Below are 26,361 nucleotides of genomic sequence, written 5' to 3'. Positions count from 1 at the left end.
AAATCTAATTGTATTTATTTCTATATTTTTTCACGAGTTCTACATTTAACATGGTAATAATTATTCATACTGAATAATACTTTTATATGGAATAAATTTCAAAGAGAATCGTTACATATTGGCCTTAATTCATTACGCAATATCAAGTTAAAAGTGACGTTATCTGAAAATATATTGTGTGTAACATAGACATTATGTATACATATACATATGCTTAGATACCTGGCACGCATGTGTGCAATGACATACGTGCATGTGTATGATCATCGCAATTTTCCAAAAGGAATCACTCCTGAGTCAATTAAATGTCAGCTAATGATTATTGCTGGTTAATGATACAGCCATCAGATTAATGGGAAGATTTCAATCGCAAATGAATCGAGTTAATGTGTCATTGTCAAACGCATTCCTTGGCCTATGTTTTTCAGCTAATTGCTCTTCTCGGAAGAAGGGTTGTCTTAACTTGGGGGTGGTGAACCCCTTGGGTTTTGCAGGGAGACTGAGTCTTAGGAGTTTTGGGGTACCTCATTTTATGGGAGTGAGGTCAACCTTGTTTCATTGTAGTATCAGAATGTATGTTAACTGAAGTGTCAAGTTTTAATTCTGTAATTGATTAATTACAATTTCAATTGCAATGAAAATGGCAATGCAATCTTTGTCAATTATGTTTCATTTTTCAGTTATTCTGATTCAGATTAATGGAAAAAGTTGAGTGATTCTTGGCAGCTCAGGTGAGTAGGCTACAGGATGAGGACCTCCAACTGTTGAAACCACATTCAACCCTAAATGTGTTTGACATTAACAAAGAATCTGTAAGTTATCGCTTGTTTTAGGGGATGCTTTGTCACATAATACTGCAGTGTCTGGGTAAAAATGCTGATTATTGCCATATCTGACTAAATTTTATAGCTTCCTATTCTAGAGCAACAGGCCGCTTAGCCAACATGTGTCATGAACGCTGAAATTTGGTCATTCTATGAAATGTAGTCCTACAGGCCATAAAGAAAGCAAACAGAAAATATGCATTATCGTACGCCTATGAAGACACAGCAGAAATCATCTACCATCTGGCATCTAGTGATGTTGATTCACTATTACTTCACATCAAGATTTCTTCATATCGTGATTCGCAGTAGTTTGTTGTTCATCTAAAAATTAAAAATAAACGAATATCTTGCCTAGTTTTCATATATCTTGCACGAGAATTGGTATTATGCTGTGGTTTGGCAGCTATGGAATACTATCAGTTGGATGCCTGCTTACTGACCAAACAGCATCGATTATTTACAATAGTTTCCTCTTGGTCAGACAATGTACAGTGTCTAAGGTTGAGTTTCATGGCATATAGATTTCCATGCATTTTCTTCTGCCTGATCCAGACCCAAGGTTGTTTTAGAGTTAAATTTAGAGCTATGTGCACTGTAATTTGTTCCCATTTTTGTGCAAAGCTTAAGCCAGCCCCACTGTCATTTCAAGCCAATTCAACAAAATAGAATACTCTGAGGAAGTGTCGCAAAAGCACGTTTCTGGCAACTTCTGGCATCTTGCTAGCAAATTTTGCGCTAAGCAGCTAATGTTTTTTTTATATTGGTAAAAATTTAATTCATGCACATTTTATTGATGTTCCACATACACCAGCAACTGTGACATCAATTTGGCCACAAGCATTCACAACTTAGCACAAAATTATGTGCACAGTGCTAAAAGATCCCAGAAACCTTGCTTATCTAACACTGCCCTAGGCAGATAGCCTCAGTTAAAACATAATACTGAAAATAAAATAGTCCCATTGGTCTCCTCACTGCTGATGCCTTTCTGTCTCAAGTAAATGCTCCCATTTTCAGCTGTGGGTTTCTGCAGCTTTCCGCTTTACATAGCTGCTCTGCGTAGACGATGGGTGATTGGGTCTAGCTCTGCTCCCAGCATGGCCGCGAGAGAGTACACGTCACCAGGCTGCAAATGGGAAAATGAAAATGTGTATATCTGACTATAGAGGTTGAAAGGCAGAAAATTAAGTCGATAACAACCTCTGATTATTGAAGGTGGAAAAATGAAAAAGAAAGAATGAGCATCCTTAATTATAGAGCCCGGTGATGGAAAACTTAGGATGTTTGAAAAATGGAAATAAAAATGAATAATTGTCTTTAATTATGGAGACTAGTAAAGGCAAATCTTATAGATAGATAATCAACTCTAAATATAAAGTCTAGGACGGGAAAATTTAATCAGTGATAACTTTATATTCCAGAACTATAATCGAGAAGCAAATTTAGTTTATTGTAACTGTGGATTGTCTATGTGTGCAGGTATGTGAGTGTGTGTTTGTGTGTATGTGTGTGTGAAGAGCAGCTGGTGCTGAGAGATTATGGTTGATCAAAGACAGAGTGGTACTTTCACTTATCAGCAAATCTTTTAAACTTCCCACCACTTTGATTCCCACCACTGTCGACTGAATGACCACGTGCATAATTCACTGCATAAAGGCACAGTATATATATATATATATATATATATATATAAAGATATAATATATTATATATATATATTTAATATAATTACTATATATGCAGTGAGAACTCACATTCAGCGCTCTGATGGGAGGAGCAGGCGTGTTTGCCCTGAAGGCTGATCTCTTGAAGCCTGGCATTGCTGACAGGCTATAACCCCCGGATCGCCTCCAGATGCGGTCCTCGTGTGGAAGCATCACTGGAAAGAGATTGATAGATTTAGTAAGAATAAGTCCTGCTTTTTCTTACATAGGGACCATTTGGTAACCTTCTCCCTAGGTGGAATCTCCTGGCAGCAGGAAGAGTTACTTACACTAACTGGGAAAAGATATATGTATCCAGCACCTAAAGCTACTCTATACCTTCAGTAATTCAAAACCCTCCTAACCTCGGCTAGGGGCCATTGGAGGATGAGTGTTCTGCCTCAGGTATCCCATTCCTTCTTCATCTTCTTCGTCATCTTCTTCTTCTTCCTCTTCCTCGTCATAGTCGGGGAAGAGCTTGGGCTGTGGAGCAAACCTGTGGGAGGATAAGGAATTGGTAATAACCTCAGGAGAGGGATCTATGCAAAGCTTTATTAGTCACTTCAGAGCTATGACAAATACCAGTGGAGCCAAAATTAACCTATGCAAAATGGAGTAATGCTTTCAGCGCTGGCAATAAAATTATCTTTGACTCATTCACACATTGATAACATAGTCCTTCTGCATTCAAAGCACATCCAAGTTATATGGGTCTTCCCTCATTGAATTGTCTTTCTTGTTATGACACATCCAACAGAACATTATAATGTGATCAAATTCATTCAAGTTTATCTTGATAATATGCAATTTGATTCATTCAACTGCATCTTTAAACTATGAGTTTTAACTCATTCTGACATATCTTCATAAGTACTGTTATCTATCTTACTTCAGTGGTGTCAAGGCATTTGGAGCATAGCATCCATCTTAAATAATTTGTGCCAGGGGCTTTGGAACATAGCATCTCTTACTTCAGTGGTGCCAGGGCCTTTGAAGCCACATTATCTATCTTGCCTCAGTGGTACCAGGGCCTTTGGAGTGTAGTATCTATCTTAACTCAGTAGTACCAAGGCCTTTGGAGCACAGTATCCATCTTAAATAATTGGTGCTAAGTCCTTTAGAGCCACAGCATTTATCCTACCTCAGCGGTGCCAGGGCCTTTGGGGAATATTACCTATCTTTAGTGGTTCTAGGACCTATGGAACTTAATATCTGCCTTACCTTGGGGGTGCAGGAGCCATTGGGGCATAGGTCACAGTGGCAAATCCAGGGTTGCGATGCTTAGGGACCTTGCCTAGCATAGCCAGAAGCTCCATAACGTCGACTTCCCGCCGGAGCTTGTCGAGGTCAATGTTCCTCAGGTCACGGCGGATCCTGTTGAGGTCGTGAAGGTCCCTCTTGTGCCGGTGACCAGTGCGCAGGGCCTTGAGGGAAACCTGGAGGCTGAGAGTGTAGGAATGCTTATTTCATTTCTGTCATATATGTAATATATATATATATATATATATATATATATATATATATATATATATATATATACATATATATATATATTTATACATATCATCTATTAGAAATTGAGTGTTCAATAGTTTAATGATTTAGTGATTAAATTGTCAATTGCTAATAAATTCGTTTATGAATGGGATTGTCTGGAGCATAAGAAGGGCAGAATAAGATCAGCTGTCCTGATGCCTGTAGCCTTCAAAATATGTGATATTTTGTTTCTTTATTTCTTTATCCACAACCTTAAGCTCAATTCTGGCCTAAGAGGGTCAACCTGTCTGCTTCATCTTTCATACCATTCGCTTCCAGAATAATGGAATTCAGTACCTGCTTTGGTGTTCCTCGACTGATTAAAATGTGGATTAAGGGGTCGAGGTATGTTGCCAGGTATCCTTCCTTGGCACTTTATTATCTCAGGTAAGACTGCCATTTCTTTCTCGTGTGCGAGGTGTGAGGCTGCGAGCCACGCTACCCTTTCAAGCTTTTATCCCTACCTTTCATAGGGATATATGATATATACGTGTATATATATTTATATAGATAATACATATATATAATATCTATGCATATATATATGATATATATGAATTAAGCCACAAATATATATATATATATATATATATATATTATATATATATATATATATATATATATATAAAGATTTTTTTTACCACGAAGGAAAAAAATGAAAAAGCGAGATAGCCGAGTACTTTCGGTCCTATTCGGACCCTGTACTCGGATATCTCGCTTTTTCATTTTTTTCCTTCGTGGCAAAAAAACCTTTATTTATACATAGCATCACGTTTTATATACTTCGTGATCAAGTTATTCATATGTATATATATATATATATATATATATATATAATATATATTGTATATAATACTTTATCATGAACTTTACACATGACATTTATATACTACTTTCAAATGTCAAGCCGGATATGACGCAGAACATCGCAGTCAGCCTCTGGGACAAACTTTCACCCAAACCTTATTGCATAACCTACGTAAGTCCTCCCATCTTCGACCATTGATCGAACATATTTCCTTTTTGAGTTGAAAGGAAACACATAAGCTTAAAAACAACTTAGAGAAAGACCCCGTCAGCCTCTCATCTCCGTCTCTTTGATAACTTCAAAGGTATTCCTCAAAAATAATAAGATAAAAAAAGGCCGATTAGCCATTTTGAAAAACAAGGTGAAAAGCGACTTGATCAACAACGTTGGCGGGACTGGAGTGGAATATGGGATATAAGCCAAAGGTATAGACGCTGGGGCCTATAAGTTCATTCAGCGCTGAGATGGGAATTGATAGTAAGAAAGTTTGAAAGGTGTAACAGGAGGAAAATCTCAAAGCAGTTGCATCGTGCAGCAACTATTAGGAGAGAATGGATAGCAAGATGAAAGCAAGAGAACATGACATGAATGGAGATACTACAGTCTAAAGAATGAAGGGAGTTGCAGCTAGGAGCCGAAAGTACGCTTTGAAGAACCTTAAGTAATGCCTACAGTGCATAGCGTGGGGTGCACTTGCGGGGGCAACACGGGTAGGGTGACACTTTTCATAATGTGTCTTTTTCGCGCGTGTGGTTGTGTGGACATCTTCACGTCTGTTTGACCCACTCCCAACAAAAAAAGGTGATGTGAGGTAACTTATCCCTTTCAAGTCTTATCCCTCCTAAGTATTATTTCAGAGTTTCAGAGCCTAAGTTCTGTCGCAGCCACAAAGCATTCAGACTATTTTTTTTATCAGTAATCCTGATCTTTTATTCGGCTACTATTAAGCATCTCCTCACATGGCAAACTCCAAAGAAGAAGAAAAGAAAAAGAGGTGCTACTTTGGCTTGTTATCCAAGCGTCACCTACTCCGAGGTGCTAGTACTAAGCACCGTAGGGTAAATGTCAAGTAGACGGCCCCACAAAGATATCGTTTATTAATATAGTCGACCACACAATATAGGAATGGGTTTATACACTATACTTTGATCCCTTAGGGGCTAGTACTAACACGGCGTTCCAAAAAGCTTCCGCCGTATTTATAGTACTAGCACCTCGGAGCAGGTGACACGTAGATAACGAGCCAAAGTAGCGCATCTTTTTCTTGGAACGTCGTGTTTAGTACCTAGCACGTCGGGGGGATCAAAGTATTATATATATACCATTTCTATATTGTGTGGTCGACGAATTATATAAATAGACGATGTCTTCGTGCGGCCGTCTACTTGACATTTACCATAAGGTGTTTAGTACTATCACCTCGGAGTAGTAGGTGACAACAAACCTCCCAGATCACTTACACTTTCCTTGGGTCAGATTTCTGCTGACGGTGGTTGATTGAGCGACGCTTCCTTCGGGCGGGGAATGTCCCATCGTCCACGGTTCCGTATAGAGAGGGCATGCCCCAATCTGCCGTGATAAGAGAGGAAGAAGATTGTCATGTAGTACTAGTTTATCTTTTATTTCATGATTTCGTTACTCGTACTAGGTTCCATATTGTAGCCGTCAGGCTTTTTATCATCCTGGGTTTCCCAACTATGGTTACAGCTTGGCTTCTAATAATCATAATAAATGGCATACTTATGTTACAAGACAGAAGAGAGAGAGAGAGAGAGAGAGAGAGAGAGAGAGAGCCCTTACTTGCATTGTAAAACTCCGAAGGCGGCCTCCACCTACTGGCCAACGCCACTGGTGGGAGATCGCTGATCATCTCCTCCCGATGGATGGGCACCATGCGGCGGTTCATGTGCGCGGGCATTGGAGGAAGGTGGCGCCCTTCGTGGGTGGTGGGCTCTGGCCTGGGAGGGGGTGGAGGGGGAGGAGGAGGGGGTGATTCCTGCCGGTGGTCGTCTTCGGTGTCTTCGTCGGAATCGCGCGCCTCGGTTTTGTCCTCGGAGCCCACTTTGACGTCGCTGCTGCTGTGGGCGACTTCGTCCGCGTCGCCCTCGGGATCCGTCGTAGGATTCTCGTGCTCTGCGTTCTCTGTTGGGTGAAGACGAGGAAGAAGTACTCAGGGATTCCCAGCCGTTAAGGGGACGTCGTCTTTAAAGATATTGGGCCATTTATCGGCCAGAGAAGTACCTCAAAGTGGCCATAAAATTAGCATTGAAGAGGACTTTTAGTTGCCTCGAAAAGGTGTTTAATAAACAAAACATATATTTCAGAAGTCGTCCCTTGATCAGAAAGGCCTTTTAGTGCCAAGGAAACCATAGAGAGAGAGAGAGAGAGAGAGAGAGAAAGAGAGAGAGAGCACATCTCACCTGTCGTTTCGCTGGAAGGGAAGGCCCCTGGTAGGGCGTCCTCATCTAAGACGCTGACGGGTTTATTCTGCTGATTCCCAAATTGGATGTTTTCGTCGGACCGTTTCATCGCTGAGGAAGAATACAAGAAGAAGACCAATGTAAACAAAGAGCTGCCCTTGTTACGTGGAACAATAGATGAGCCAAAATCTGTTATTATTATTATTATTATTATTATTATTATTATTATTATTATTATTATTAACCAAACAAAAACTTCTTTCAGTTTTCTTCTGAAGATTGAAAAAGAAACCCTCAAAATCACTCTGTAACTTGTTTACTTCTAAGTATTTACATTTAATATTACTCCACACTCGAGTACTTTCAGGCCCTATCTGTGGCCCATTTTCAAGAGATGTTTGGGATGTTAGCCTGGGTCAAGGCCCAGCAGTCTTCTGGAACTTCTTCTCGTTGAGCTGTCATTTATGTGATGGCTGTACTGGTTTCCTTGAGAGTTGCTAATCCCCTCTTGTCGCTCTGATATCCTGAGCTGATACTCAATGGGATCAACCATTAAAAGTCTGTTGGGCAGAAAACCTAATCTCTAGGTCAGCAGGGTCAATCTTAGCTTCTTTTAATATCAAAGCTCGGCTTATGGGATCTTCTGAGGTAAAACCTTTGTTTCCTTCTATTACTTTAATCTCTCTGATGAGTGCACCTTCTACTACCTTCCTGTGAGTAAAATTAAATGTAAATACTTAGAAGTAAACAAGTACACAGGGATTTTGTGGGTTTCTTTTTCACTTAATAATAATAATAATAATAATAATTAATTATTATTATTATTTTATTATTATTATTATATTTTATTATTATATTATTATTATTAGATTATTATTATTATTATTATTAATTCGAGGTTTCTCGTAAAATGCAAGGAAAGCACTGGCTTTACGATGTGGAACAATAGATTTAATCTGTTATATTATTATTATATATTATTATTATTATTATTATTATATTATTATTAATATGTTCGTACCAAAAACTTGATTCAAGGTCAAGGTCATACTTTTCTATTTGACTGACCTCCTCATGCCTGTCAGTGCGTCTGTTTGTATTATGCCTGCTATTTTGCCTGTCAAATATGAATTTATATATGTGTGTATACATGTAGAAAAATATATATATATAATGTATATATATATATATATATATATATATATATATATAATATATGTATACTATGGTATATATCTTTATACACATACATATATACTATACATATACACATATATATACAGTATATTTTTCACTTCCATTTTGTATGGTGGATGAATATTCACTCAAGGATTTCATCTTTTGAAAGGAGGGAGAGAGGATATGAGAGGATCTGAGGGATTGGCCTCGTCTTATAAAAAAGGGGATATATCATCAACCGAAATACCTTTTTATTGGGGGCATTTGAAAAAAAAGTAATATCAACCTCAGGAGAGAGAGAGACAGACAGACAGACAGACAGAAAGACAGACAGACAGACAGACAGACAGACAGACAGAGATATAATAAAAGGATAATATTAAATATCTCCTGTTTTGTCTTTTATCATAATAATAATAATAATAATAATAATAATATAATAATAATAATAATAATAATAATAATAATAATAATAATAATAATAATAAAAAGAGAGATAGCACAGCACCTTTAAACTGACCTTCAGGTATTTAGTGTCCCCGCGCGTGTCGCAAACAGTGTTGCAAACAAATCGAAAACGCCATATGAACAAACAGGCTTTCATCATATTCATTCCAAACCGTCGATATATCGTAGCGTTTAATTGCGCTCAAACGCCTGACTAATTGAACGCGCTCGGAGCCGGGTCGTATATTTATTGGGCTCGTTCCTTTTGAAGTTTTTAGACAAAACAAATTGATTGCTTTTTTATTATTGTTTTTTTTAGGGTTGAGCTTTTGTCCGTCATGATTTAGAGAGACGACGACGAACGCATTCAATTTTATTGATGACAATAGTGATAATAATATTTATTATTATTATTATTATTATTATTATTATTATTATATTATTAATTATTATTATTATTATTATTATTATTATTATTTATTATTATTATTAGGAATATCATCAGGAATTGTGAAAGCTATCAGATAATTTTATTATATTTTTCTTTTTTTTAGCTTAAAATGAGGTCAATGGGATTATTTACGTTCTTTTTTTTTAATTATTTACTTTTCAATATACATATTCATAATAATAATAATAATAATAATAATAATAATAATAATAATAATAATAATGAACCAAACAGAGACTTTCGAGACCTCATTGTACAACTCGGTGACACCTGAACTCAAGGGACACTCAGGTGACACTCAGTGACACTCAGGTGACACGCCCTCACCTGTGGGTGACGAAGGCAGAGCCACGATGACGTCAACGAAGGCTAGCAACAGGAGGAGCGCCCACGCGCCCGCGAGACCACCACCGCCGCCCTTCATGACTGGTGATGGTGAAGACAAACCTAAAGGAAATGGAAAAAGGAAAAAAATAATTAATTTTTGTCGCTGGAATAAAAACGAGTTGGTTTAAAAAAAAAAAAAAAAAAAAAAAAAAATTTAATAATAATAATAAATAATAATAAAAATAATAATAATAATAATAATAATAATAATAATAATAATAAAAGTCACAGTTGGTTGGTGAGTATAGAACGCCACACCAGGGTCGATTAATATATATATATAATATAATAATAATAATTATATAAGTATATCTATATATAAGATATATATAGACTATAGATATACATATATATATATATGTATATATATATATAGATTAATCTATATTATAGTATATATATATATTAATTATATTAGGTATATATTTATATATATATATATATATATATATATATATATATATATATCTTAGGATATATATTAATGTAGATATATATAATATATATATAGATATATATATAAGATTATATATGTGTGTATATTTTAATGTATACCAACACATAAACAAATATATATATTAATAACATACGCTATTTGTCATAACCTAAAAGAAAGCCATCTTTATTCCGTTTTCGTTTTGTTAAAAGAAGCACTAGAGGCCCAACTGAAGCAAATTCGCTCTCAAGATGCACAGCGTCACTTCAGAATTGCCTTCCTCGCAAAACTGACCCGAGAGGAACAAAGAAAAAGATTTCGCCGTGGAATTTTCAACTCTCCTGCTCCTTCGCAAGTTCGAAATACTTTCCGCTTTCGCCACCCCCCCCCCCCCAAACCCCCCACCCCAGCCCTACTCCCACTCCCACCCTTTCGCCCCTAGCGAAATTTTTAAGGAGCTTCTTCGTCTTGCAGGACCGACAAGAATTCCTTGTAACTGACTTTTCGCTTTTACCCTTTTTTGGTGGTTCAGAGTTGACGAGTTACCTCTTTCCTACTGCTTTCTTTTTCCCATTTTTAATCATCTGTAAAAGGAAGCAAAGAAAACTACTGAGACGGCTTTGTCTGTCCGTCCGCACTTTTTTGTGTCCGCTCTCAGATCTTAAAACCTACTGAGGCTAGAAGGCTGCAAATTGGTATGTTGATTATCCACCCTCCAGTCATCAAACATACCAAATTGCAGCCCTTCAGCCTAGGCAGTTTTTATTTTATTTAAGGCTAAAGATAACCATTATCGTGAGTCTAGCCCCCACCGGGCCGTGGGTAAAGTTTCATGGCTCGCGGCTCGTACAGCATTATGCGAGACCACCGAAATATGTATCTATTTTCTATAACCTTGATTACATGCTGTATAGAAAACAAAGACATATCGGCACATTTTTACTTGCTATCAGTTCTTTCTGCTTTGCATTTCTTTTAATTGGGGATTAAAAACTTTTTATTCTGATGATGAGAATAATAATATTGCTGACAAATTAAAATTCATCTTCTGGCAACTCTGGCATCTGTTATATTCTTCAGAGTTGACAAGTAGTCGATTTCAAGGAGAGCTGGTCCACTGCCTATCTCTGTCCAATCTGCAGCTCACCATAGTGGGGTGATAATCAGGTTCCTTATGCACTGCTTAGGTCAACAGAATGAGCCTGAAGTGCTTCGACTCATCTGTAAACCAATCTCAGGTCTCCCAGCTGGTGAAGCAAGTGTTACAACCACTACAAGAGATTGTCATTATGCCACCAGGGCTCTTCTAAATATACAAAGGTGTGAAAGGGAGCAGGAGGCCCTATGTGGACGTCAGAACTCACACTAACCAACAAGAGACGAAGGTTCCACTAAGACTGGGCCATCCACCATCCACCCCAAAAGAGAGGTTCCTTTCCCATACCCAAATACCCACCAAATCAAGGCCGAACTTTGGTCCAATTTTCGTTAAAATGCACTCTATGCTTCTAGTGAAATGTCAATATTGAGTGTACAAAGGTCTGAGAAAAAAAAAAAAATGTAAAAATCCACTCCATACATTTTATGTCATATTACTAACAAGCACACAAAGAGTCTGAGCCAAAAAAGAACTAGTAAAAATCCCCTCTATACATTTGTTTAATAACAATAACAAGGATATGAAGAATCTGAACCAAAAAAGACCTAATAAAATTCAAGGACTGCCTCTATTAGCAATTATTGAAGAGCTTCTATTTCTTTTTTGTTTTTTTCAGAGCCGTAATTTTTCCCCATTACTTTGGGGGGTGGCATTCCAAAGGCAAACCATTACTACTACTACTACTACTACTAGTATACTGCTATTGGTGTCCGGTATTCTATAGACCTTGATTGGGGTGGGCCATCAATCCTAAGAGACAAATGCCCACTAGGAGTTTAAAGGTCCTTGGTACATGCCCTAGAGTACAGTTCCTATCAAATCAAGTATATCTTAATTTAACCAGGCCACTGAGCTGATTAACAGCTCTCCCAGGGCTAGTCCGAAGGATTAGATATTTTTGACGTGGCTAGGAACCAATTGGTTACCTAGCAACGGGACCTACAGCTTATATTGTGGGATCTGAATCAAATTATATCGGGAAATGAATTTCTAATCACCAGAAATAAAACCCTCTGATTCCACGTTGGCAGAGCTGGGAATCGAACTTGCGACTACCGAATCGGTAGGGAAGCACGTAACCAACTCGTCCAACGAGGAACTGTATTTCGTATTGCCTTGTAGTAATCATGGCCGGGAGCCCCTGCCAAGGAGCGGAGGACAAACATCGATTTGGGCATCAAATGCGGGAATTTCAGGCCAAAATCCAGAAATCTGGGAATTCTCCAGTGAGCATGATTCCCAAATTAACAATGCCCAACTTCACAAAAATTATTACTCAACCCAACCTTGTTCTGAGGTCATTTGGTACTACAGTGTCCAGTGATTCACCTGGGACTCCATGACCCCCATATCATTAATGACGTGTCAAGAGTACACCTACCTATAATCACTCACACACACACACACACACACACAGACGCACACACCCAACCCCCCTTTGACCCCCATATCCCCACCCTCTCAAGCGGCGGCGTCTGCGTTCCACAGCTAATTCGTCAGAACGGAAAACGGAAATCAATCAGACGTTAAGCTTCTCTCTCTCTCTCTCTCTCTCTCTCAGTAATGTCTCGCTCAGTTAACTACCATACAAGAGGGATTTTGTCATTCTCAGATTTAAAACCTCTTCTCTCCATCCCTCTCCCCCCTCCTCTCTCTCTCTCTCTCTCTCTCTCTCTCTCTCTCTCTCTCTCGCGTGCAACGATGACGCCTGAGTCACGTCGTGTTCAGCAGAATCGCAGAAGACCTTCCACTGAAACATCCACTGAAACAGGCGAGTCTATTCCGAAGGTGCGTTCCGAACCTTCGATCATCAGAGCTGCTCTCCTGCTTTAATGAGGTTGGTATAATTAAGGTCAATTATTTCTGTCTGGGATCGATTTTAGGCAGGTGATTAGACCAAGTGGTCCCATGACTGTCTGTACTTATGCACAGTACACGCACACACACACATACATATGTGTGTATATAATAATATATAATATAAGATATATAAATATATATATATCTATATTTTATAATATATATATATAGAACTAAGTCACAAAGATATGGGACTTGATGAATGTATAAATAAATCCAATAGCCATGAAAGGAAAAGTGAAGCACGGAGTACTTGCAAGGCCTTTCGACTTACTCTCCTTTACTTAGTAAAGGACGGTAAGTCGAAAGGCCTAGCGACCACTCCGTGTTTAATTTCCCTTCGTCGCTATTGTGTTTATTTAAAGATTGTATACTATATATACATGTATGTACACACATGTTCTATATTTATTTATATATATACTTTGATGATGAATAATATAGTCAAGGCCAATTGGAACATTTTAGTAATTATATTGGGCAAACTTCTACAGTTCATAACTTAATCATCAGGATAAAATAAATTTTAAAAAAATAGTTGAAAACACAATCAAATCAAATGTCTGACTAAAACTTTACAAAATCGAACATAACAAAAGTAGTCAAGACAAGAAACAGCAGATGAACCTAAGCTTTTAGAACGAGAACACTAACTAGAATAATATTCAAAAGTAAAACAAGTTAAAAATACGATAAAGTTTCTTCGGCGCAATTCTGTTTTCTGTACAGCGTTTAATCAAGGATTACCAAAAATAGTTCTATCTCTCGGTATAAATCTGTATGAGCCGCGGCCCATTTAACTTTCAGCCACGGCCCGGTGCTAACCTTTCCCATAGCGCTGCCAGACGCACGATCATGGCTAACTTTAACCTTAAATCAAATCAAAAGTGATGAGACTACAGGGCTGCAATTAGGTATGTTTGATGATTGGAAGGTGGATGATCAACATGCCAATTTGCAGCCCTCTAGCCTCAGTAGTTGTAAAGATCTGAGGGCGGACAGAAAAAGTGCGGACGGACAGACTATACTCTGTTTTTTTCCACCTGTCCATCCGCCTGTGGTGTTTTCGCATGGTAACACTGCGTCCCTGGCTTTAAATAGTTACGCTATGTGTAAGTTTTAGGTAAATAAAAGGATATCTGGGTGTACATTTGCAACTGAATAGTGTTTTAATAATTTACTGTATGCAAATTACACCGTTGATAGTCGAAATAGGATATCATTTAAAGGCCGGGAAGCAGTGTTACCATGCGCAAACATCACAGGCGGATGGACAGATGGAAAAAAACAGAATATAGGTCATGTCAATGGTTTTATTTTCCAGAAAACTAACTGGCAAATCCAAAGTGAAATTGGCCTTTTCAGTACTTTCCAAGGAACAACTGAAATGATCTTTTGACCAGACAAGTTGTTGATCAGCTTCTGTTCCTCTGTTGTGAACCAAGAGACTCAGAAATTGCGAGATGGTTCATTACTTTGACATCTCTGTCAGTGACAGGAGGATGAAACGGTATGACCTGTTTTGGCAGCAAAAGGTGGTTTAAAAAGTGGAAACTTTGTCCTGACAGAGAGAGAGAGAGAATGGTGGCGGGAGAAAGAGCTAGCGTTCAAGATTTCTGTGTCTGAGCCAACGAGAACTGTCTCTCTTGCGTATGGCCGACCACACTAACAATTATTATTATTATTTTTTTTTTTTTTTTTTTTTTTTTTTGGCTCTATCACAGTCCTCCAATTCGACTGGGTGGTATTCATAGTGTGGGGTTCCGGGCTGCAGTCTGCCTCCTTAGGAGTCCATCATTTTTCTTACTACGTGCGCCGTTTCTAGGATCACACTCTTCTGCATGAGTCCTGGAGCTACTTCAGCCTCTAGTTTTTCCAGATTCCTTTTCAGGGATCTTGGGATCGTGCCTAGTGTTCCTATGATTATGGGTACAATTTCCACTTGCATATCCCATATCCTTCTTATTTCTATTTTCAGGTTTGATACTTATCCATTTTTTCCCTTTCTTTCACTTCAACTCTGGTGTCTCATGGCATTGCGACATTATTATTATTATTATTATTATTATTATTATTATTATTATTATTATTATTATTATTATTATTATTATTATTCAGAAGATGAACCCTTCTGTTACGGAACAAGTCCACCAAAGGGGCCCACTGACTTGAAATTCAAACTTCCAAAGAATATTAAGGCGTTCATTCGAAAGAAGTACCAGAAGATTTTTGGAAATACAGAAAAGGGGAGACCAGTATTTAGACAAACAGACAAATTAACGAATTGACAAATAACTAGAAATGTAAGTAAAATACTAAAACAAGTTGAATTGCACTGGAGTAATAATGCATTGCGTCTTCTCTTCAACTTCTGAAGTTATGATTTTACGACATCCTCAGTTTGAGGAATAAAGGACCTCTGGAACTGAGAAGTTGGACAGCGAAGAACACTCCCCAAACAGACAATGCATGAAAAAAGGCCTATACTACAAGTGCTCAAACTGTGAAAGGAGTGAGTAAAAGCGTATTAAAAGCTAATTCAAGAGAAACTGTTCGATAAATCTTTAGAAACATCCGGAGCACATGACCTCCACGCCCAAGGTAGGATAATTGAAGTATACTTTAATTCTTTAAAAAAAAATGATTCGGATTTATGCGAAAGACTGAAATGGGAGCAAGAGTTCTCTGTAAAATAATTCTGGAGGAGACTCACTCTCTCTCTCTCTCTCTCTCTCTCTCTCTCTACACCTCTCTTCTCTCTTTTCCCTCTCTCTCTCTCTCGTTTTTCACTCTCTCTCTCTCTCTCCTCTACTCTCTCTCTCTCTTTCTCTCTCTCTGCTCATCTCTCTCTCTCTCTCCCTCTTTTTTACCCTCTCTTCTCTCTTTCCCCCTCTCTCTCTCTCTTTTTCACTCTCTCTCTCTCTCTCTCCTCTTTTTTACTCTTCTTCTCTCTCTCTCTCTCTCTCTCTCTCTCTCTCTCTCTCTCCCACACACACACACTTTCCTCTCTCTCTCTCTCTCTCTCTTTCTCTCTCTCTGTCTCTCTCAAAAATTAGAACAAATGTTGGAGTAATATACGGAAATCAGCTGATAGCATTTAATATGTGTCACTGCACCATTATTAGCAACGAAGGGAAGAGGAAATATTTAGAATAAACCTTTTAGGAAAAAAGAAGAAAGAAAGAAGGAAAAAGAGAAAAACAAAGATGGATGAAAGAATTGACAGGAATGTGGCATTCCTACTTGGCAGCCAAGACCAGGAATGGATTCCCGCCATTGTATCAACATATAGGAGGTTGGCATGGAAACACTCATTGACCTTCAACTCTCTCTCTCTCTCTCTCTCTCTCTCTCACCGCCTCCCGCTCTCTCACCGCTCCCGCTCTCAGTCCTTTCTCGCTTTTCTCTCTCTCTCATCGCTCTTTCTCACCGCCTTCGCTCTCTCTCTCTCGTCTCTCATCTGGCTATCTCTCTCTCGCTCTTTCTCCTAATTGCCCGCCTCTCTCTCTCTCTCTCGTCTCTCTCAGCTCAATCTCGTCTTCTCTTTCATGGCCCCGGTCTTTCACTCTACCTTAGCTCAATTTCTCTCGCTCCTTTATTTCTCTCCATACCCAATTTGCGCCTTCCCTCTCCAACTCATCTTGTTCTTTTTCTCGATCCCTCTCCGCCTTCCTCTTTTATTTCCCAATCAATCAGTCGCTCTTCCTCTCAATACTCCTCTCCTCTTCAAGCCCGCACAGACTGCTAGTTCACTGTCTTTCCCGGCCTCTATTCGCGCGTGTTCTTTTCTTTCTTCCCTATTGGCCTCCCTTCATCTTCAATCGTTTTCGCTCTCTCTCTCTCTCTCTCTCTCTCTCGCTGTCTTTTATTTTCTCTCTCCCCCTCTCGCTCTCGTCTCTCTCTTCTCTCTCTCTTTCCTCCCGGTCTTTTACTCTTCTCTCTTCTCTCTCCTCTCTCACTCTTCTCCTCTCTCTCTCTCTCTCTCTCTCCTCTCTCTCTGTCTCTCTCTCTCCTCCTCTCTCTCTTCTCTACTCTGTTTTCTCTCTCTCTCTATCTCTCTCTCTCCCTCCTCCTCCTCTCCTCCTCCTCCTCCTCCTCCTCCTTCTTAGTCTGCCATCGATTTCTTCCTCATGTTTCCATTTTAGTTGCGATTTTCGTAACGAATTTTTCGGTCGTTTCAGTCCCCCACTCTTGGCTGAGAATTAATCTTCGTGCATTTGAAATAATTCAATGTAATCTAATCTCCTATAAAATTACTTTATAGTAAAAATTATTTTAATTCTTTTCTTATCACAATTTTTATATTTTATGTTGATTTAAATTGTTGAGTTTGATTTGTCATATGTTTTATTATATTTTGTTGAATCTTTTTATCTTGAAAATACTATTCATGATTTTATCAAAGGGTTCTCAATATTAATATTCAATTCTAGTATATTTTAACAATGAATCTTTTATCATTTTGTTTAGTGAACAAATTTAGAAAGATTTGGCATTCTGGAAGCGGTTCCCTTCTTAGAATAAAATATAGAATTTGGGCCAAAAGCCAAGCACTGGGATCCATAAGGTCATTCAGCGCTGAGAGGAAATATCACTAGAAAAACCTATTCTCGAAAAAAAAAACATAAAAAGGTAATTCTAGAATATTGCAGACTTCTTTCTTCATTTTTTTAGCATTTTGAAAACAAGATCAAGGACACTGAGGTGGAAGGTGTACAGGAGGCTAAGTAAAATCGACGTGTGGTCTTGAATGGTATTGAATATCAAGAATAAATTCATATTAATTATTCTCTATGGAACTGAATTCAGAACTTAGGCCAAAGGCCAAGCACTGGGACCTATGAGGTTATTCCGCGCTGAAGCGAGGGTGGAAAGTCAGATGGAAGAGAGAGAATATGGAAGGAGGTACAGTAAAAGGAACGAAAGGAGTTGCAGGTAGGGGCCCAAGGGAAAGAACCTTAATACTATCTCCCTACGGGGAATTATTCTCTATCATTATTCAACTCCATAACAAACAAGTAGGTATGCCCCATTCCAGTTGCCCCACCTCACTCTTAAACATCACTGGCCAACGGTGTACCTCATGCAGTGCACTGTAGGCATTACTCAAGGGTGTTTGCAGTATCCTTATGGCTCCTAGCTGAAACCTCTTTCATTCCTTTTACTGTACCTCCTTCCATATTCTCTTTCCTCTGTCTGTAAGTCGTTGACTTCTGTTTAACCTCTCTGTGATGTGTGTGTGTGCAACAAGTTGCTGACTTTTGTTTATGATATGTTTTACTGCAGTGTGGACACACCCCTAAGCTGGCATTCATGCATGAATTACAAGTCACTGGCTTTTATTTAACATGTCTGTGATGTGTGTGTGTGCAACAAGTTGGTGACTTGTCTTTATAACCATTTTGACTACAGTGTGGATACATCCAAAGGCTGGCATGAATGCACAAATCAAAAGACGATGTCTTGTAAGCAACCTGCCTGTGATGTGACGTACTCTCACACTGGCATTTATCCATGAGATGAAAGTCACAGACATGTATGTAACCTGCCTGTGATATGTGTGCAACAAATTGCTGTTGTATTTATGACTTGTTTCAATGCAGTGTGGACGCACCCCGTAGGCTGTGAGCTAAAATGACTATACTCTGTTTTTTTCCATCTGTCCATCCGCCTGTGGCGTTTTCGCATGGTAACACTGCGTCCCGGGCTTTAAATAGTTCCGCTATGTGTAAGTTTTAGGTAAATAAAAGGATATCTGGGTGTACATTTGCAACTGAAAAGTGTTTTAAGAATTCAATGTATGCGAATTACACCGTTAATATTCGAAATAGGATATCATTTAAAGCCCGGGACGCAGTGTTACCATGCGCAAACACCACAGGCAGATGGACAGATGGAAAAAAACAGAGTATAATCAGGGGAATAGTTCTTTGACCTCTGCTGACTCAAGCAATGAATTAGATAAATTGGGCATCTTTACTCTGTTTTTTCCATCTGTCCATCCGCTTCTGTGGTGATTTTTGTATGGTAACACTGCGTCCCGGGCGGGCTTTAGATAGTTACATTCAGCTTACATTCAACGATTATAACTAATATCCTGTTTTGAATATTAACGGTGTAATTCGCATGCAGTAAATTATTAAACACTTTTCAGTTGCATGTACACCCAGAAATCCTTTTATTTTATTTACCTAAAACTTACACATAGCGTAACTATCTAAAGCCCGGGGCGCAGTGTTACCATACGGAAACACCACAGGCGGATGGACAGATGGAAAAAAAACAGAGTATAGTAATGAATCGTCATTGGTGGATTGCAAGTGGCAAAATGGAGAGTGGGGTGTTGGAGGGCATAGGGCTTGCAACCTCATCCTGTGCCACAGAGCCTAAATGGAAGAGGTGTATGAGAAAGACTTCATGCCATATATCCTCTCCTAACTCTGTTGCTTTGTTGTTGTGCTTGTTGTTGTTCGTGTGGGGCAGGTGGGGCAGGAAAGCCTAAAAAGGTCTGAAAAAGGTGTTTTGCGTTGAGTTAATGATACAGGAATTTCAGAATAGGATATTTATGATTTGCTTATTAAAACGAAAATGTAATAAATAAATAATATGCCTGTTAAACAGTACAGAAAAATAATTTCTAATAAAATATAACATATATTTTAAATTTTCTTTGATGAAAAAGCAGGCTATTTAAACGGGCGTAGATTTTAGCACGTTTTAATTTATTTGATGTACTGAATTTAGAGGCCATTTTTCTGTTCAATATATGAACGTGTTTAATTTGTGTCCTTTTTATCTGATCCTTGTTGAGTAGTGCTAATTACGAGTATTAATTACGAAGACCACTTCACGTTAAGTTAGGAATATAATGTTTGCAACTTATGCGTGAGGAAAATATCTTGCACACATCCCGAGTAGGCTGAAGGTCGAATCATGCCTTGTTAAAGATTGATATATCATTCTGTTAAGTTATGTTAAATTCATCCATCAGCCCTCTAAATTATGCTAAATTTATCCTTTAACCTCTTAGCTTATGGTGAATTAATCCATTAACTTTTAAAATCATGAAGAATTATTAATCCTTTAGACTTTGCAATAATGATGAATTAATCCGTTAATTTTTTAAGTTACGATGAGTCGATCATTTAATCTGTAAGATTATGGAAATTATTCCTTTAAATTTTTGAAATCAGGATGTATTAATCCTTTAGCCTTTCGAATTATAATGAATTAATCCTTTAGCCTTTCAAATTATAATGAATTTATCCTTTAGCCTTTCAAATTAGGATTAATTAATCCTGTAACATTTTTAATCATAATGAATTAATCCTTTAACATTTTAAATCATAATGAATTAATCCTTTAGCCTTTCAAATTATAATGAATTAATCCTTTAGCCTTTCAAATTATGATGAATTAATCCTTTAACATTTTAAATCATAATGAATTAATCCTTTAGCTTTTCAAATCATAATGAATTAATCCTTTAGCCTTTCAAATTATAATGAATTAATCATTTAGCCTTTCAAATCATAATGAATTAATCCTTTAACATTTTAAATAATGATGAATTAATCATTTAACATTTTAAATTATAATGAACGAATCCTTTAGCCTTTCAAATCATAAAGAATTAATCTTTTAACATTTTAAATTATAATGAATTAATCCTTTAGCCTTTCAAATCATAAAGAATTAATCTTTTAACATTTTAAATTATAATGAACGAATCCTTTAGCCTTTCAAATCATAATGAATTAATCATTTAACATTTTAAATCATGATGAATTAATCCTTTAGCCTTTCAAATCACAATGAATTAATCCTTTAGCCTTTCAAATCATAATGAATTAATTCTTTAACATTTTAAATCATGATGAATTAATCCTTTAGCCTTTCAAATCATAATGAATTAATCCTTTAGCCTTTCAAATTATGACGAATTAATCCTTTAACATTTTAAATCATAATGAATTAATTCTTTAACATTTTAAATCATAATGAATTAATCCTTTAACATTTTAAATCATAATGAATTAATCCTTTAGCCTTTCAAATTATAATGAATCCCTTTAATTAACCTGATGCATCATGATGAATAATTCCTGATACCTTTTAGATTGCAATGAGTTAATTCTTATCTTTAAAATAAGATGAATTATTCCATTAACCTTTAAGATTATTATGAATTCATCCATTAAAATTTTAAGTTATGTTGAAGTAATCCTTTCACCTTGTAAATTATAATGAATTAATCCTTTAATCTGTAATATTTTCATGAATTTATGTTTTAACCTTTTAGGTCATGAATTAATTCTTTATCCTTTCAAATGATAATGAATTGAACTTTAATCTGTAACATTATGATGAACTGATGTTTTAAACTTTTAAGTTGTGATTAATTAATGCTTTAACCTTCAAAATGATGGTAAATCAATCCACTAACCTTTCAAATTATGATGAATTAATCCTTTATCCTTTCAAATTATGATAAATTAATCCTTAAAGCTTTATATTTATGTTGAATTAATCATTTATCCTTTCAAATTTTAATGAATTAATCCTTTACCCTTCCAAAATTATGATAAAATAATCCTTTATCCTACCAAACTATGATGAATTAATCCTTAAAGCTTTAAAGTTATGTAGAATTAAAACTTTAACCTTCCAAATTATGATGAATTAATCTTTTAACCTTTTAAATTATGATGAATTAATCATTTATCCTTTTAAATCAAGCTAAATTAACCCACTATCCTTTAGAACTAGATGAATTACTCTTTTAACATTTCAAATAATGATGAATTACTCACTGAACCTCATGAATAATGTAACATTAACTTCACAACCTATGAAATGGTGCTGATTAAACCCTTAACTAATGGCAACGTTAATTTAAACCCTTCACTTATCAGATTACCACCTACCCACTTCCTATCCGTCACCCCCCCCCCTTCCCTCTACCCAATACCCTTCCCACCACCCACCACACCTTCCATGCAGATAAACTCAGTTTTTTCAGCTTTATTATTATTATTATTACTTGCAAGCTTGAATTTCACGTCAATGGTCCAAGTGGACTTGTTCCATATGAATAGGGTTCATCATCTAACTAATAATAATAATAATAATAATAATAATAATAATAATAATAATAATAATAATAATATAATAATTATAATAATAATAATAAAATTCGGTTGAGTCATTTGGTTTATTATTGCTATATACAATTCATTCTCTCTCTCTCTCTCTCTCTCTCTCTCTCTCTCTCTCCTCTCTGTCTGTCTCTCTCTCTCTCTCTCTCTCTCTCTCCAACGCGACGTTACTAGTCCCATACCTTACGACGCAACATAGAACCACTTCAGTTGTCCAGCTACCATGTACGTGATTTTATGTGTGTGTGTGTGTGTGTGTGTGTGTAGACAAACAGAGAGATAGATAGACGTGTGTCATTTGTAGATATATCTGCATTTTTGTCGTGTGTCTCTGTATGATTTTCATTCGATGAACGACGTCTTGTCCCAAATCACTACCCAGAGAGGGACATTTGTCGTCTGACTCATTAACGGCAATCCCAATAAACAAGGAAAACACCAACAACAACAGGAACAACGGAGTGCAACAGCAATAGAAAACAACTCCTCTGAATACCGAAAAATTCGGAAACGCACTCACCTTGTGTCTCTCTAGTCGAGGGAATTAGCCCGGCCCTGCTTCGGGCACCAGTAGCAACAGTCGTCAGCAGCCAGGAGACGAATTCGGTCCTCCACCCGCCTCTCTCTCTCTCTCTTTTCCTTCCTCAGGAGGGACAAGAAGGAGACTCTGCCCTCAGACGGAGTCCTCCTGCGGGACAGGGAGCCTTAGGACACTGCTGCTGCGTTGAGAGGAGGTCGTCCTTCTTCTTCCACCTGGAATATCACGCGACGCGAAGGAAGGAACCGCCTGCACTAAGGCCATAACACTCCTTCCACTTTCCAGGCTAGCTCCGCACTGTCCTTTCTCTCTCTCTCTCTCTCTTGCTCTCTCTCTCTCTCTCTCGGTCGCTCTCTCTCTCTCTAGGCCACGGCCAACTCCATCATCGATCGTTCCCTCCGTCGCCAAGGAACGGCGCCCCCACCAACCCCACCCCCCCGAGGGGTGGTTATTTCCAGGGGGCGCTTCGAAGCATCGACGTCGCCCGGAGGACCGTCATCGCTCGGGAACTGTTACACTCACACCGCTGCCAAATCGATTCGTTACGTGAATATCCTCCCGTAAGGGGTATTGCCAACAGTGCACCTCACGCGGTGCACTGTAGACATTTCTTGAAGTTCTTCGCAGCGTCCCTTCGGCTCCTTATGGCTGTCACTCCTTTTGTGGCTCCGAGCCACTTCGACGTTACTCGAAGACTTACGTGTTTGTTCCCAAGTTAGACGAATGGCGTCCGCAACCTGTCGATATTTCAGGAATTTTCATCAAAATTATTTTTCCATTCTTGCTACCCCCTACGATAGTGCCGTCAGTGGACCTCATGCGGTGCACTGTAGGCATTACTCAAGTTTTTTGCAGCGTGCTTTCGGCCCCCAGCTGCAACCACTTTCGTTCCTTTTACTGTACCTCTTTTCATATTCTCTTTCTTCCAGCTTAATTTCCTCATCCCTCTCCTAACACTTGATTCATAGTGCAAATGCTTTGAGGTTTTCCTCCTGTTACACCTTTCAAACCTTTTACTCTCAATTTCCGTTTCAGCGCTGAATGACCACATAGGTCCCAGTGCTTGGCCTTTGGCCTAAATTCTATATTCAACTCAACTCATTCTTTCTCCGGGGCCCACGATCGACGTCCCAGGCCCCAGGCCTAATTTGGGTGGAGTCCTGTGCCCAATTATTATTATTATTATTATTATTATTATTATTATTATTATTATTACTATTTGTGTATGCTGGAAACAGACCTTCTTTCAAACACGTTTTATTAAAAATATGGCAGAATTCACAGAATAGATTTTATACAAATTCTTTCAATTCTCCTAATGATTTGTCTTTCTGGCACGCTGGTATTATAAAGCAGGTGTCCAATAATCATCGTGCTGCAGGTCGTCAACGGAATTTCGGGTTGGTGTTATCAAAGGCAAACTGGTTATCAGCCTGTCCCTGATAACCAGTTTGCCTTTGATAACACCAGCCCGAAATTCCGTTGACGACCTACAGCACGATGAATATTGGACAGCTGCTTCATAATACCAGCGTGCCAGAAAGACAATCATTAGGAGAATTGAAAGAATCTTGTACAAAATCAATTCTGTGAATTCTGCCATTATTTCTGATAAAATATATTATATTATTATTATTATTATTATTATTATTATTATTATTATATTATTATTATTATTATTATTATTATTATTAGGAAGGAGGCCTTCTAGCATTGAATACAATAGCTGTTTCAACGGCATTTAATTTATATAGAATCTTCTCAACTCTTCTTATTATCTTTTTCTCGTCAGCATGTACCGGTGTATTAAGTTTCCTAAGGACATGTAAAGATTTTCATTTGTCTTAGGTACCTAAGACAAATGAAAATCTTTACATGTCCTTAGGAAACTTAATACAACAGGTACATGCTGACGAGAAAAAGATAATAAGAAGAGTTGAGAAGATTCTATATAAATTAAATGCCGTTGAACCAGCTATTGATATTATTATTATATTATATTATTATTATTATTATTATTATTATTATTATTATTGATTGCAGGTCCCCACAATAATATCGCCTGTGAAGTATATAAAGTGTTTAATGATAAGAGCTTCGCCAACCCTGCACCAGGTTCATCCTCAGCAAAGGATGAACCTGGTGCAGGGTTTCGAAAGCTCTTATCATTAAACACTTTATATACTTCACATGCGATATTATTGTGGACCTGCAATCATGTTATCATTTTCGACACTGAAAATTGTGCCCATTATTATTATTATTATTATTGTTGTTGTTGGGAGGGAGACCTGTTTAAGTATGTCCTTTTGAAAAGGATGTCTTCTTTGTGAGAAATAATCGTATATTGAGCCTTCTTCTTCTTCTTCTTCTTCTTCTTCTTCTTCTTCTTCTTCTTTATTATTATTATTATATATTATTGATTATTATTATTATTATTATTATTAATTATTATTATTATTGATTTAGGAGGCAGACCCTCTCTCAAGCATACTTTATTAAATGTAATAGCCACTTCTCTACAAGCGTAACGCTGCCGAAGTAGCCATTACTTTTAATAAAGTATTATTATTATTATTATTATTATTATTATTATTATTATTATTATTATTATTATTATTATTACCATCATTCAGAAGATGAAACCTATTCATACGAACAAGTCCACCAAAGTGGCCGCTGACTTGAACTTCAAGCTTCCAAAGAATATTATGGTGTAAAGGGGAATACAGAAAGAAGAGATCTCACTTATTGAAAGCAAAAAAATAAATGAATAAATGGATTTTAAAAAATGCATTAAGACGCAAGAAGAATAGTATTCGCTTGAACTTCCGAAGAAGTTCCAATTGCATGACCTCCTCTGGGAGGCTGTTCCTAATTTCCGGCCTAATTTGGGGGGAGAGGCAAAAGAGGTCGTGAAATTATCGCTCGTTGGAAGGCAGTGCGAGTCTCCACTGCTGCCCAGACATTTCCCTCATGCAATTGTTTGTTTTTGTTCAGTATTCGGCAGTCGAACGGCTACACCTTTAGAATTCCTATTCTAAACTCATTATTTACGCCGTGTGCATTTTCATTCATTCTCATCTTAGCGCTGAATGACCCTATGGGTCCCAGATCTTGGCTTCATGCATAAATCACATATTCCATTCGAAGGTTGACTCCGTTTGGGGCACGGAAATGCCCGTTGGTGGGCCTCCTCTAATCTACTATGAACTTATGAACCCATTCCCCTGAAGGTTCTTTGTAGCGTCCTTCAGCCCCTAGCTGCAGACCCTTTCATTCCTTTTACTGTACCTCCTTCAATATTCTCTTTCTTTCAGCTGACTTTCCTCACCTCTCTCCTAACAATTGTTTCATAATGCGAGGTTTTCCTCCTGTTACGCCTTTCAAACCTTTTACTGTCAATTTCCCTTTGAGTGCTGAATGAGACCATCGTAGGTCCCAGTGACTCC

At 37.6% G+C, this 26,361-nt stretch overlaps 1 protein-coding gene across 2 annotated transcripts; it reads right to left on the bottom strand.

Annotated features, from left to right (window-relative positions):
- On the bottom strand, positions 1-23,231 carry LOC135208029 (uncharacterized). 2 transcript variants are annotated; one of them, XR_010313104.1, is made up of 10 exons: positions 22,892-23,231; positions 9,699-9,818; positions 7,295-7,405; positions 6,675-7,016; positions 6,335-6,443; positions 3,752-3,973; positions 2,896-3,026; positions 2,582-2,706; positions 1,804-1,953; positions 1-1,768 (listed from the first exon to the last, which is right to left on the bottom strand). XR_010313104.1 is itself a non-coding variant. In XM_064240144.1 (9 exons), the coding sequence occupies exons 2-9, from the start codon at positions 9,793-9,795 to the stop codon at positions 1,870-1,872; spliced, it is 1,221 nt and encodes a 406-aa protein (XP_064096214.1). In that variant the 5' UTR covers positions 9,796-9,818; positions 22,892-23,231; the 3' UTR covers positions 1-1,869. The 2 variants fall into 2 exon arrangements, 1 of the variants encoding a protein (XP_064096214.1); XM_064240144.1 differs by having other exon boundaries at positions 1-1,953.
- Between the last annotated feature and the right edge of the window lie 3,130 nt (positions 23,232-26,361).

The sequence above is a fragment of the Macrobrachium nipponense genome, chromosome 34, assembly GCF_015104395.2.
Source record: "Macrobrachium nipponense isolate FS-2020 chromosome 34, ASM1510439v2, whole genome shotgun sequence".
NCBI classification, from domain to species: Eukaryota; Metazoa; Arthropoda; class Malacostraca; order Decapoda; family Palaemonidae; genus Macrobrachium; species Macrobrachium nipponense.
The sequence above is the reverse complement of the archived record's forward strand: the minus strand, read 5'-3'. Positions and strand labels throughout refer to the sequence as shown.

Bases quoted from the DNA above. Each gene is read 5' to 3' on its own strand.
- LOC135208029 (XM_064240144.1), bottom strand. From the start codon at position 9,795: ATGAAGGGCGGCGGTGGTGGTCTCGCGGGCGCGTGGGCGCTCCTCCTG. The intron at 7,017-7,294 runs GTGAGATGTGCT...TTCACCCAACAG, and splicing joins CCCTTCCAGCGAAACGACAG to AGAACGCAGAGCACGAGAAT. The intron at 6,444-6,674 runs GTAAGGGCTCTC...TTATCACGGCAG, and splicing joins TTCGGAGTTTTACAATGCAA to ATTGGGGCATGCCCTCTCTA.